The 14608-nt window shown below is 41.6% G+C and overlaps 1 protein-coding gene and 1 long non-coding RNA gene across 2 annotated transcripts in view; one reads left to right on the top strand and one right to left on the bottom strand.

Moving 5' to 3' along the window:
• The window catches only part of LOC311523334, an 81736-nt gene extending 78820 nt beyond the window's left edge, over positions 1–2916 (bottom strand). Inside the window, exon 1 of the long non-coding RNA XR_014712317.1 lies at positions 2854–2916. This is a non-coding gene — a long non-coding RNA (uncharacterized lncRNA). The remainder of the gene's footprint in view (positions 1–2853) is intronic.
• Positions 1354–9605, top strand: SELENOK (selenoprotein K). Its single transcript, XM_084633205.1, has 5 exons — positions 1354–1510; positions 3906–3996; positions 4978–5058; positions 5912–6004; positions 9383–9605. The coding sequence occupies exons 1-4, from the start codon at positions 1492–1494 to the stop codon at positions 5997–5999; spliced, it is 279 nt and encodes a 92-aa protein (XP_084489331.1). The 5' UTR covers positions 1354–1491; the 3' UTR covers positions 6000–6004; positions 9383–9605.
• The last annotated feature ends 5003 nt before the right edge of the window (positions 9606–14608 follow it).

Consider the following 14608-nt stretch of genomic DNA (forward strand, 5'->3'; position numbering starts at 1 on the left):
CCTAGCCTCTTAAGTTTTCATGTGAGTCTTTGCTTAACCAGTGTCTCTCCCAGGCTTTCCTACCTCCAGAGTTTTGACTAGTCTCTTCCTTGTTTGGGTAGGGCCTTTCCCTGACCTCCTAGTCTAAAGAACTTCTTACTGTCTGAGCTTTCTGCTTGCTTCTCTCACTCTCCATCTCATTTCCTCAGATAAGCTTTATCCTTACTTAGGTCTAGCTCTCATTCACACTACCACATCCACCTTCTGCCCTTTGTGGGAAATGTGCCTGACTCTGCTCAGGTGGAATCATTGTGTAATCAAGTTGGCTTAGCCTCATGCTCTCCAGCCCACAGGGCAAGCCACTCTCTTACAGTGCCCTTAGTGAATATTTGGGGAGTAAGTTGTACACACAAGTGGTGACATGTGAAAAAGTACTAACCTGCTGGAGAGAGAGGAAAAATAAAGGTGAGGAAAAGCAGTCATCACTGCTGGATCAATAGGAATGAAAAAGGCCATGACAACAGCCCAAGGAATTAGATAATATTGAAGTCATGTGATGACAAAAAATAAACTTATGCTATAGAAGAAAGAAAATATAAATTTTAAATGAAAAGTGTAAATTGCAAAATCATATAAAGATAGAAAGTGTTATAATAAAAACACTGCGATGTGATTGTTTAGCTGGCAGCATCAATTTTTACTATCCTATTCAAACCATAAATTACATAACACAATGACATCCATATGCATTGTTAGCCAAAGTAAATGATCATGTGCCAAGGACAATAAGAGTAATAAAAATACAGTTGTTAAAATAAATACATTAGGAGTGAAAATAATGTAGTCTGGTGTACAGGTAATGGAGCATCATTCAACAGCAGATAAGAGCCGCTATGAGGCTATACGCAGACAAGTTACACCAACACCCCCGGGCAAGGGATTCTTTTAAACACCAGAAACACCTATGATAATTATGAAAATGTTTAGGACAGTGTGTTTGTAAATGATTTCACTGAATCAAGGCTCCCTTGGGCGCTCTGTACATCCTTTCAGATGAAGAGGAGATACCTGGGCTAGGTCTTGGACCACCCTGTTCCTTTCACAGCCCTGGGGAGGGGATGCTGAGGTGGACCGCCCACAGAGAAACACCCGTCTCTGCCCCCCCAGTCTGGGCAACCACTACGGAGCACTCTCCCCTTTTGCAAAAACTCTCATCCCTTCTGCCCTTCCCTACCCTGGGGTTTCCCCTTCTCCTCCTCTAGCCTCTCCCCTTCCCCTCCTCTGCCCGAGCCAACTGTACCCACCTCCCACCTTGACCGGCCTCCTCCTCTGCCCCCTTTAATCGCCCCCGCCCCCTTATTATTATTGTGATTATTATTTTTGGAGGGGTCAGGGCAAGAAAGAGCAGCGCCTTCGGCGAGAGTTACTGCGCATGCTCCGTAGCCGCCCCGGAGGACGTCCTGCCCGGAAGAAGCGACTTGCGACACGACAGCGGCGCGCGGAGGGGCGGCCATGGTTTACATTTCGAACGGTGAGGCGCGGGGGCGGGGGTTGAAGCGCCGGGAAGCCGGCGTGGGGTAGGGGGGAGGGCCTCGGTCCCTGGTGCAGGGCGGGTCGCTCGGGAGCGGGACCCGCCCGCAGCCCTGCGCCTTCTCCTCACCTCGGGGGCCTGGACAGCCCGGGCGCCGCTGCTGTGCCAAGTGCGGCGCTGTCAGGGGGGCCTGGGCTGCTGCCGCCTGGCGGAGCCTGGCTCGCACTCGCGGGGGCCGCCGGCAGGCGAACACCAGGCTAAGGGGGCCCGGGAATCGAAGTGGGGCTGAGCTGCCAGCAGCAGCACAAGTCACCTCAGGTTTGGTGCCCGGCTGTGCCCCCTGCCTGAAAAATCTCCCTGCCATTGAGTGTAAAGCGATGGGCTGTGAAACCTCAACCTTAGCTCTCTGTCTAGACGGAAAGGTGCCTGCAGACGGCCAGGGCTTTGGAGCGGAGCCCGGGGCTGGAGCGCGGAGCAAGTGGCGCTGCAGGTTTTTGCCTGGAGCGGAGCCGGAGCACAGCTCCAAAGCCCTGGATGGGACACTGTCTCTTCCTCACTGTGTCACTATTAAAGTAGACACACGTAATTATGAAGCAGAGGCCATAGGCAAGACCCTGCTTCAGCTGATTCTCACAAACTTATCTGGCCCTACTATTCTGTATTTCCTGTCCTGAGCCATGTTAATTTGAAAGGCATCCGAATCTCCCAAAGTCTAGAGACAATAATAAACGTTTTTCTTGCTAATGTCACATGGCAAAGTCACTATCAAGTATTAGAAACTTTTCAACTTAGCCCTCAACCCTTCATTTCTAACTTTCTGTTAGCCTTTGTTCTATAATGGTTAATGTTTAGTAAACCGCTTTGTTAGACTTTATGAGCCTGTCACGGAATAGACTTGTTATTAGCCCAAGGGTGGGCAAACTTTTTGGCCAGGGCCATGTCTTGGTATGAAAACTGTATGGTGTGCCATGAATGCTCACAAAACTGGGGTTGGGCTGTAGGAGGGGGTGAGGGCTCTGACTGGGGGTGTGGCCAGAAATGAGGACTTCCTGGTGCAGGAGGAGGCTCTGGGCTGGAGCAGGGGATTGCGGTGCAGGGGGGGGAGGCTCTGGTTGGAGGTGTGGGCTCTGGGGTGAGGGATTTCAGGTGTAGAAGGGTGCTCCAAGCTGAGACCAAGGGGTTCAGAGAGCGGGAGGGGGATCAGGGCTCGGGTTGGGGGTTAGGGCTCTGGGGTGGGACTAGAAATGAGGAGTTCAGGGTGTGGGAGGGGGCTCTAGGCTGGGGCAGGGGGTTGGGTTGGGGTGTGGGAGGGGGTCGGGGTGCAGGTTCTGGCCGGTGCTTACCTCAAGCAGCTCCTGGAAGCAGCGGTGTGTCCTGGCTCCTATGCAAAGGTGCAGCCAGGCGTCTCTGTGCGCTGCCCTGTCTGCAGGCACTGCCCCTGCAGCTCCCATTAGCTGCAGTTCCTGACCAATGGGAGCTGCGGGGGTGGCGGTTGGGGTGGGGGCAGCATGCGTAGCCCCCTGGCTGCCCCTAAGTGTAGGAGCCAGAATGGGGACATGCAGCTGCTTCCTGGAGCCTCAACATGCACATGCAGAGTGGCCTCAGACCCCGCTCCCTGGCTGGAGTGTGGGACTAGGGCAAGCCCTAGACCCCGCTCCCCAGCAGGAGCTTGAGGGTCAGTTTAAATTGGCTGGAGGGCTGGATGTGGGCCCCGGGCAGTACTTTGCCCACCCCGTATTAGCCCCTATGTAGTACATTTGTAGCCAGTTAATCATTAGTCTAGACTAAAGACTGGCCTGGACCAAAACTCCAGGGGTGAAATGCTGGCCCGATTGAAGTCAGTAAGAGTTTTGCTATTTAATTTGGTGGAGCCAGATTTGCACATGATATCTAAACCCCACCAATCTTGAGGAAGCTAAGAACTGGAACTAAATTGTGTAGCTCAGGCTTATCTCTAACTCAGACCAGGAAAATAATAGAAACTTTGGTAAATATATTTTGATAGCAGATAATGGTTTTCTAAGTAAAAATATTGCCACATCTGAAACATAAACACAGAATTGTTCTTCATGGTTAATTTACCTTGTATGCAGTGCAAATTTTGATGGTGGTGGTTCATTTTATATAAGTGAATCAGCTTGTGCAGTTTTATTTTTACAAAGGTGTAATATAACTACAGGAAAAGAAACTTGCCAGTGGCAATATTTGTAAAATGTATTTTCTCTCTGACATCTGCTGATTCACTGTTTGTGATATTTGCTGGTAATATTTTTAAATATCATTGGTAGCTGATGAATAATAATATATTTTTTTTCATTTAACGTACCATACAATGGAATTGATTTGTATCACTGAATGGCATTTTAATGTATTTACTGTATCCTTTATGTTATAGGACAAGTGTTGGATACCCAGAGTCGGGCTCCTTGGAGTTTGTCATTTATAACCGACTTCTTCTGGGGAATAGCAGATTTTGTGGTTTTATTGTAAGTATTCATATAATGCTTAAGTATTGTCAAGTTACTAAATGAAGCAAGTATTAATTTGCCTTGGAGAAACAAACACACAAATATACATATTTTGCAAAGCAATATTATAGAGCTACTACTTTGTTGCAAATGTCCACAGTAGTTCCCTGAGCATGTTAGGTCTTTCTTCTGTTCCATTTCATGCATCAGAATGGATGGCTTTAAAAAATACTCTGTATGAATCTAAAAAGCTGGGAGAAAACTGATACTAACTCATTACAGCTGGATTTTAATGTATCGTAGCTGCTGTCAGCTAAATATTGATCATTTTAGTCATGATTACTTCTAATTCTCTAAATAGTTATTGAAGGGTGTATGTTTTGGTGGAATTGTTTCTAGTACTCAGTCAAATAAGTGTATCAACAAACCTTGGGGCAGCAATGCCTAGGTCAGTAGCTTCTAGCTGGCATAAAAATAACCGCAGAGTGGTAATCACAATTTACTTCATGCATGCGCAAATCAAGTTTAGATTCTGTCTCAACTCCAGGTAAATTAGAAGACTGAATGACACTTCTGCAGACTTCACTTATGCTTTTCACTGTTTAAATTCCAGGTTTGACTTTTATGCACACCTTGCAGTTAGAGAAGCTAGAATGTACGCAAGTACATATGGAACATGTTGTATAATGCTTAGCATTCAACTTAGGTTTATTTCAATCTTAAATCAATTTAGAATTATTTAAACTCTTTACTCAATTTTTGACCCATTAACTAGTAGTTAGAAATAGAATTTCTGATCTCCTCTTATTCAGAAGTAACAAGTAACTTGAAAAATAGTATAAACCAAGTATCCTTTCGGGTGCTAATGTACAATACTTCCATTATTGAACACCCGTTACTGCTTTTGCATCCAGTGTTTTGCCATATATTCCAGCATTGCTGAAAAACTGTTAATTTCTAGCATTCAACTCCTATCACTCTTGTTTCCTTTATTTTTAGCTTCCAGAGCATTGTTCAGCCAGATTTGAGAAGGAGAGGCTATACATCTTCCTCAAACTCAAGATATGATGATGGAAGAGGGTATTGCTTTTCTTCAACTTCCTATGTTTAGATTATTATTTTATTTTTTTTATGTTAGGAGAATGTTTTAGCATAAACTGTTTAGAGTCATGGTGCTTTACTTTAACTAAGAACAAATTGAGAAGTCATACCAAGAAATTTAAGACATATGTAACTTTATATAATACAAGATCATCATTTTCTTTTACTTTATCTGTTGCATAGCCTAAAATTCAAGAATACAACTCCTAATTCATATTTAACAGCATTTTCCAATTGTATGTAGTAGAAGGTATTACATTTTTCTTGGTTTTATTTGGCTGAAATCTTTCTCTTATTATATATTCATGGGTTAGACCTTTAGCCTACACATAGATAACTTCTCACTTCCATGTGGAATGGAGGGCTTAGGCGACCATAATACTAAGATACATACCTTCCTATGTCTGTTTTTTTTTTTTTGTTTGTTTGTTTGGTTTTTGCAGACTGTGAAGAGTCTGGACCAATAAGCAGTCTCTGTCACAGGATAGGAGTCAGGATCTCTTCATGAATGGTCCTAGCCTCTTATGCATCCCCTGATATCTGCCAATTTGAGGGAAACTTTACTTCTGAGGGGAAGGGGTAGTTAGGAGCAGTCTTCACAAGGGAATCCTTATGGAGATTTTCTTGTCAGAAGCTTCCTCCTGCGGCTTTTCACATGGAAGGGGTCAATTCGGCTCTTTGTTTTTAGCAGTCAGGCACTTGCAGTACAAAAAAGGGGAAAGATGTTGTAATGGGAACTTAGGAACAGTGTATTTGCACCTGATGGAGACCATTGTCATGGTTGCATAGTGATGGACAATATTTACCGAAGTTTTCCCCACTCTCTAATTAGGCCTCCAGGAAATCCTCGTCGTAGGATGGGTCGGATAAATCACGGCGGTGGAGGTCCCAGTCCACCACCCATGGCTGGAGGAGGATGAGGAAGGTAACTTACAGTTTGTTATATCATGCTTAGAACTTACTTCAAAAGCAATGGAAGTCTTAATAAGAATTAAACTTACAGGTAGAATTCATAATAATAAAAGAATAATGGGTAATTTTACCCTGCTCTTGCAAAAGTTATTAAAAATAAATGAAAGAAAAGTCAAGGGAATCAGAAAACTACATGATAAACAAAAAGGAGTATATTTATAGACTTCTTATTATACTTGTGGTTCAGAAACTTCCACAAGAATTCCTTACAGATTTTTGATATATCTTTCTCTAGGCAACGAGAGATAGAGAGATACATAATATAATTAGATTTGCTGGGGTGCGATTGGAAATGTAAAATAGAGCTTTATACCTTTTTGATTCATGATTTCAGTCCCATGCAGATCAACAAGGGAGTGAAGCTTCCCACTATCTAATGGATATCTGGTGGTCTGTGAGAGATCAAATGCATTTCATCTGTATCGCCTTAGCCAAGCATCCACTTCACATCACCACCCCAACAGTTAGCACTGATTACCAACTTTATAGGCTGTCTCAGCAAAGGGATGGAGGATTGATTGGGCAATAGAGACTAAACTCTCCTCTGATCACTAAAAGTTGCCTGCCCATAGCAGGGCTGAAGCACAGTGGTGGGGCACTGAGGGACGCTTCCACTCCTGCCTGTGCAGTACCTATTCTGTCGAACCTCAGGCTTTTACTGGTTTTAGGAAGGCATGCATAAACTTAATTTAATCAGTTTCCACCTAAAATGTTTTTAACAGTTTGCATGGTCCACAGTGGCCGCCCGATGTGACAGTCTTGTTTAAAAGATATATTCTGGCTGGGTAGTTAAAACCCTGTTCCCTAATATGAATAAAAACCCTGCATGATCTCTGTACCCTGTAATAATTTTTATTATAATTACATTACCATGTAAGTTTGTACACATAATTATAATATAGCATAACAAAAATAGTTAGAAAAAGTACTTTAAAGGCTTAATATAATTTTATCCCAAACCACCTACGGTTGTATGATCCTATAGCGAAAAATGGTACCTTAATTCAATATGACTGTTACAAACACTTGCAAATCAAATTTAATCTTGCTGTTGTATGTCTGATCTAATCCTGTATTTACACAGTTATATTATGGTATTTTAAAACAATTGGACAATGAAACTTTTCTCAAGAAATAAAATATTTAAAAAAAAAAAAAAAAACCAACCACAACTGTAAAAAGCCATGGTAGAATGTTACGTAAAAGTAAAGACCTGTGAGTAGTGCTGCTTTTATTTGGTAATTAGCAAATCTGTACATGGTTAATAGAAGACTTTCAAAAGTAATTGGTTTTAAAGAGTGAGAAGTTTCTTTTCCATTTAACACATACAACACAATGTTTTTTCTAGTTAAGCTGTAATATTTTGAATGGCTTTATTTTGCCAATTTATGTTGGATTTATTAATGGCCAATTTTTTAATATGAATGAACATCATCTTAAATTTTTTTCTTCGTGAGAAGATAGATACACATGAACCAAATGTCCAGTAATTCCTTGTTTAAAAACTAAATATGGCAAACAGTTCTGGTTCTAGAAACAGTAAATGTAAGTCTTTCTTACAACTGCATTTCCATTTTTTAGACCCTTTGATACATAAAGTTTATTCAGTTTTGTCTTGTTTCATTTGGTAAATATAATTTTTGGATTTCTTTTTGTTTCAACTAGAGAAGAGGTGAAAAACAGTTCTCTTGTACCACAGCATCATGAACTATATTAATAATGTGTGGTATGCTCAGACATAGACAACTTGAACATTTTTTGGCATACCTCAAAAATGGTGGCTATATTTTAAAAAAAAATTCTACAGCACTGTGTGACGGGATTCCCAAGGTGCAACCTGGGACTATAGGACCGCTGTGCCACTTTCATTTCCCAGCCTGCGCTGTGTCTCATAATGCTTTGCTAGTGACAAGCAGCAAACCCCTACAGGCGCTATCATCACTCAGCACAACGGCATGTGGAGCTCCACACCCAGCTAGATTGCATGAATACTCCCACAGCCAGTCATGATCACACAGAGAAAGGCACCAGCCAAATCCCCCCCAGCTCCCAGCACTGTGTACATTTATTTATTGGTTCATCACTTCATCAACAGAAAGTGGATAAACACCAGGCTTTGCAAACCTGAGCAGTTTTGCCACACACTTTGTACAAATTCACTGGTAAAGATAAACAGTTAAACAAATGTATTGACTATAAAAGATAGATTTTAAGTGATTATAAGTGATAGGCAAAAAGTCAGAGTTAGTTACCAAAAGAAAAGAAAATATAAGCATGCAGTCTAAACTCTCAACCCTATTAGACTGGACAACATCTAGGTTAAGCAGTTTTTCTCACCCCACTGGATATTGCAGTTCATAGTACACAGGATTCACCCTTGAAACCTGGGCTGCTCTCTCCTCTCTTGGACTCTTAAGTCTTCTCAATGTCCTTATTGCTTGCAGCATAGGTGGGGGCAGGAGAAAGGCCAAGCGTGTGGCCACTGTGTTCTGTTTTATACCCTTAGTCGATGTGCTTGGAGAACACAAGTCCAGGCATTTCTGGTGGGCATTGCTAAGGGCATGTCTTCACTAGCAATGTTAAAGCACTGGCCGCGGCAGCGCTTTAACGTGGCTGTGTAGTCGCGGCATAGCGCTCGGAGAGAGCTCTCCCAGTGCTATTAAAAAAACAAAACAAAACACTTCCACGAGGAGAATAGCTACCAGTGCTGGTGCACTGTCTACACTGGCACTTTACAGCACTGAAACTAGCGGTGCTCACGGGGGTGTTTTTTCACACCCCTGAGCGAGAAAGTCGCAGCGCTGTAAAGTGCCAGTGTAGACAAGCCCTGAGTCCCCAAGCAAGGTTGAGCAATTCCCCTGGTGTGGCCTTATGCAGGGGAGTCATTGAATTGTAACTCCCTTGCTGCACAATGGCTGTGGATGGGTTGTTTGACACCCCGCCCGGACATTGATTACTTTCCTTGCTGTTGTCTCTGGGGAGCTAATATCTGGCTGATTCCCCAACTCACATCATGTTTTAGTGACAACCGTACAACGCAATTCTCATAACTACATATACATTAATGATTATGATTAGAAAAATGACTTTCAGCAGATCATAATCTTTCCCCTGATACCTCACATGGCCCACTTTATATGTAAGATCACAGTTCTATAGAAATGAGGAATATGAGGATTACAGGGCACTCCTGCAAGGCACAGAATGTCACACGCTGTACTTAGCCTTTAGATCTATGAATTGCTATTTCCTTTGTTTAAAATGGGTGCTTTATGTAATATAAATGTAAAATAGTAGGGCAAACAAAACTTATTTTACCATTTATTTGTAGGTAAATGCCTGCTTCTTAGGACAGGCAACTGGACTTACACATTTGCAAGACTAAAGGGAAGAAGCATTAGATGATGGACCAAACGAGTGGGAATGTTGTGAATGTGTATGCCTAATGGAAACTGCTCTGCAATTAAGCAGATAATGAAGTTGTGCTGGGAATTCCTTCTTCCGGGATCCAGTGTAACTGAAGTGCAGTGTTATTAAATGCACATGTTATTTACTGTCTGTCTCAAAGCCTTTTTGTATAGTTTGTGAATATTTTATTGTAGTGGCAGAGTAATAAGCAAATATATTTGGCTTTGCAAAACATTGACTCTCTTCATCCTTGGTTAGTAAGAACCATTAAAATAATTCTATTGATAATACAGTAAGTATGTTCATGACCAAAGAAAATTCATTCACATGCCACTTTTTAGCATTTGGTATAGAAGATCACACAAGGGACAAGCTTTAAGAAGGGGTATTTCTTGGCACATTTCATATCTAATATTGTATCTTAACAGAAACTGACAGCATTTTCCTTTCCATTTCTTATATTTCTGTTAGACTATATATTATGTAGTCTAACAATGTTACCTTTTCAACCTTATACTATTTTTGAGACCTTTTGTCATGCAACGTTTTATACTGTTTCCTTTTCACACATCAAAAAGATCCTGTTCATGCCCAGTAACTGGATATGCAGCATATTTTTATCTTTTAAGATCTGTGTCTGTGATGGGCTAAACAACTTCTAGACTTCAACTGAGGGCTTGTCTATAGGGCTAGTTAGCGGCCAGGATGTGAATATACAGGGCGCTAACTAGCTGTGTGGACCCTGCTACTTGCACCAAAAGTGCTCGAGTGCATTTTGGCATACTCCCATTTTAAAATACTTCTTGGGCAGGAGCTCCATTTGTTATGCTTATACAAAGCACACAAGATTTTTTTTTTTTATAGGGGAGAGGGCAACATACCGCATTTATTGAAGATACAACAATTAGCATATGCTTTTTCGTTACACATACGCACACTATGCACACTGTCCCGCCAGTTGATGTTATAGTTGCCAGCTAGGTTGATCACCAGTAGGGAGGAGCCAGGTTCCGTCGGTCATGACACGATGCTCCGAGGAAGTCTTGGCAGGACGAACCCAAAGTTTTATGGCAAGGCAACCCGTTTATATAGTGACTCTTCCTCATTGGGACCAATGAGTTTTGCTCCATTATGCTGTAATTAACTGTTGTTTGACGAGTGCTTGCTTTTGTTTTTTTTAATTGTTTTTGTTTTTTATTACAGCTATTTTGTCCCCATTGATAGGTGCCTGTCTCATCTTTAGAGTAGACAATTTGCCGTCCTCTGACATTTTAATAGGGGTGTGTTGCAGCCTTCTGGCACCCTTGCGTCTGTTTCTGGTTTCTTCCTTGTACAGCTGGTTTAGCTATGGCCTTTACACTTATTTTTTAACACATACAATTTTTATTTACACACAAAACCCTTCTTTAGAGAATTTGTTACCTTCAAAAGATAACAAATAGTGTTTTATGTTGAACAAAAAAGGCACTGTAAATTAGGCCTTACTAAATCTTGCAACTATCTTTTTCTACATTGGGGCCTAGGCCTTCAAAATTTCTCTAATCTAATTAACATAGACACAGACAAGATTCTGTCTGTTACTTGCAAGGCATGAATAAAAAGAAAATGACTAATACTAGTATCATAGAATATCAGGATTGGAAGAGACCTCAGGAGGTCATCTAGTCCAACCCCCTGCTCAAAGCAGGACCCAATCCCCAACTAAATCATCCCAGCCAGGGCTGTCTCAAGCCTGACCTTAAAAACTTCAAAGGAAGCTCTCCCTAGGTAATGCATTCGAGAGCTTCACCACCCTCCTAGTGAAATAATGTTTCCTAATATCCAACCTAATCCTCCCCCACTGCAACTTGAGACCATTACTCCTTGTTCTATCATCTGGTACCCCTGAGAACAGTCTAGATCCAGTCTAGTCTCTTTGGAACCCCCTTTTAGGTAGCTGAAAGCAGCTGTCAAATCCCCTCTCATTCTTCTCTTCTGCAGACTAAACAATCCCAGTTCCCTCAGCCTCTCCTCATAAATAAATGTGTTCCAGTCCTCTAATCATTTTTGTTGCCACTATTCTATTTATTTTATTACCTTAATTCTTACTATAAAACATATACTGTATATAGCTAAAACATAACCAATTATATAGCACAGTACTTATGGTACAACATAATCCCACTTTTGACCCCTCAAGAACAATTCTTGAATGGGTCATATTTTATATAATTGTTTCATAGCAATGTATTGGGAGGCAATTTGAGCTTGTGGTTGCAACTTAATGAACTTTTTTTTTTAATCCAGCAACACCTACAAAACATTCCAATTAGGTAAGAACAGGATAGTACCAATACAATTAACAATGGATGAAGCATAATTGACAATATGCCTTTGGAAGTGGGTGACCAGCCTGTAAAAACATCATACCAATGATATGCAGTGAGTTCTTTTTTAGAATTAGTGATTTTAATTACTGGTATATCTTCATTTGCATGTGTTGTTTTGACAATTTGTTTTTCCACATCCTTTTGGGTTTCTTGCAAAAATGGAGTTACTTTTGCTTCTAGAAGCAAATGATCAGCTAATTCCTGCCAATCCAAACCAAGGGAGATGTGGAAAAATTAACTAAGAGGGCGATCACGGTACTTTGAGCTTTCTTTAGTTTAGGGAGGCAATAAGTGTGGTTATTGGTGTATAAAATGCATTTTTTGAAAATATTGTTCTCCAGGATGCAATACATACACATTGTTCCATATATAAAATATGGGTTAAACTAAAAAATGTATCCCAAACTCATGTGCCTAACAACATATCCGTACTGCATGGTTTTGTGGTGGCAGACAGGGAGAGGCATACCCATTTGCGAGAGTCCCACTCTGTACACTGTTGTGTGTTTAATACTATTTCCCCCCGCCCCCCCAGCCCACTGACCCATAATGTGAGGTAATCAGAAAGATCCCATTGGCAGTTTTGGTAGTGGACTGACTTTTCATAGCTCTGCCTCCACAGATTGCTGATGTGCAATTCTGACAATAATTTCTCCTAGTAGCAGTTCAGGCTTAACCATGTTGGAGACAACTGGGGGTGTATATACCTAGACAGTTTGTGTGTGTATATCTATCCATCTATCTATCTTATCTGTATAGTTTTTCCCAACAGATGGGTCAGAGAGAGGACTTTAATCCTCCCCCTGTTGCCCAATCCTGCTACGATTTGGGGTATACCCACCTTTAATTATTTTCCCCCAGTAGTCCGGGGTGGAGAGAGGAATGCTAAACCTTTCTTCTGTTTCTCAGCCCTGCTACGACCGAGGGTGTGTATACCTTTTTAATCATAAAATATTTTAATTCATAAAATACCAACAGTGAATACACTATTAACCACAAATCGTTCCCTCTTTACTGCCTGGTATCTTTATGAGCGGGGGTGTGCACACCTGAATGATCTATCACCTTTAAATGTATGGTATGCCTTCTTAGCAGTATTGTTAACAATTACAGTGCATATTCTTCCCCCTTTCGCAATTCTCCACCAAAAATGTTATGCTTATACAAAGCACACGAGATTTTTTTTTATAGTGGGGAAGGCAACACGCCGCATTTATTGAAGATACAACAATTAGCATATGCTTCTTAGTCACACATATGCACACTGTCCCGCCAGTTGATGTTATAGTTACCAGTCCGGATCAACCTAGTGGCCAGCTAGATTGATCACCGGTAGGGAGGAGCCGGGTTCTGTTGGTTGTGACACGATGCTTCGGGGAAGTCTTGGCAAGACAAACCCAAAGTCTTGCCTGTCTCATCTTTAGAGTTGTCAGTTGTATTTGGTGCTGTTCAAATATGTGAAAAGTTTTTTCTTCACAGTGAAAACAGGTAAAGAATAAATACAGATTTATTGCCATGCGCTTTCATCATAGAGGAGAAGGAAAAAGAACTTCTCCCAAGTTATGTGTACATTTTGTTTACTTTCACCTATATTCTCAGACTGAAGATACTGATCATCTTGTTGTTTAGTCCCTGATTCAATATGTGAGTGTTCCTGTTGACTTCAAAGGAACTGCTCATGGGCTCAAAGTTAGGAACACATTTAAGTACCTGGCCAAATCAGGATCAGATGCCTTATGTATTATTGTGTGATTGTTGATTTGAACTTTTTTCTAAGCATCTGAGGCAGTTAATTATTGTAACAACTGAAGCTATACCTTAGAGTAGTATAAATTCCTTGTTTATTTGATTATGCCATAGTCACCAGATGGCAAAACCAGCCCTTCCTGTAGTTCAGAACTCTGACTTGTAGGCATTTAAAGCAAAGTTGCTGCCTGTAGTGGACTTTCTTTCTAGATTTCTTTTTAAACCCCATCTCTTGTAACAAGAAAAACCTATTTCCCAGCATATCTGGTGGTTAGATGGAGATTATCCTTTAAAAAAAAAATCCTGTTATTGGTCCGTAAAAAGAGCTTCCTTCCCACCATGGAAAACAGTCAGAGAGATACACAGCATATAGGTAGTTAATGTTTTAATATTACATAATGTGCACAGAATAACTATGCTTTGGGGGGAAATACGCATAATATTAAAAAAAAAAAAACCTGTCTGAATTCTGGATGCAGTTTCTAAGAAAGGTAGCTTTCTACATTAGCTTGATGAGTTTTCTCATCAAATCTGACTTGCATGTTTTCTTAAATAAATAGCGTGGAGTACTCTTGACTTCTGAAGGGATTAGACCTTGAACAGTTAAGAGCTGAGGGTTTGCCTGTGCAGTTTCAAATGTTCCCAAGGGGAGGGAATGATACCATTTTCTAACTTCTGTGACACATGCAGCTTTACCAGATAAACACCACCTCCCCCCCTTGCCCATAGAGTGCTGTTCTGGCCTTCAAGCTGCAGTAAAGCATTGCACAGTCTGCTTACACAGATGCCAAGCGATGACAGGCTGGTCAGTGGGAATGTGACAGTATCCGCCCTTGCAAAATATTCGACCCTTGCAAAATCGTAAATTGGGGGAAGGGGGAATGAAGGTGGGAATAATCATTGCTGTTATTGTGACAACTCAGTAAAGGGGGGACGGTGACCGCTGGCCCCTGGGGCTGCAGGAGGGACCTGAGCCTTTGTCGGAGGGTGTGGCTGCCTTGGGACTGTACCGCCCCTCAGCGGTGTATGTGCTC

Source organism: Lepidochelys olivacea (genome assembly GCF_965140295.1).
Source record: "Lepidochelys olivacea isolate rLepOli2 genome assembly, chromosome: 7".
Taxonomy (NCBI): Eukaryota; Metazoa; Chordata; order Testudines; family Cheloniidae; genus Lepidochelys; species Lepidochelys olivacea.

What these genes read in the sequence shown, in the direction of transcription:
- SELENOK (XM_084633205.1), top strand. An exon ending in GCAGATTTTGTGGTTTTATT is followed by an intron (nt 3,997 to 4,977) that starts GTAAGTATTCAT and finishes CTTTATTTTTAG; the next exon opens with CTTCCAGAGCATTGTTCAGC. An exon ending in AGATATGATGATGGAAGAGG is followed by an intron (nt 5,059 to 5,911) that starts GTATTGCTTTTC and finishes CTCTCTAATTAG; the next exon opens with GCCTCCAGGAAATCCTCGTC.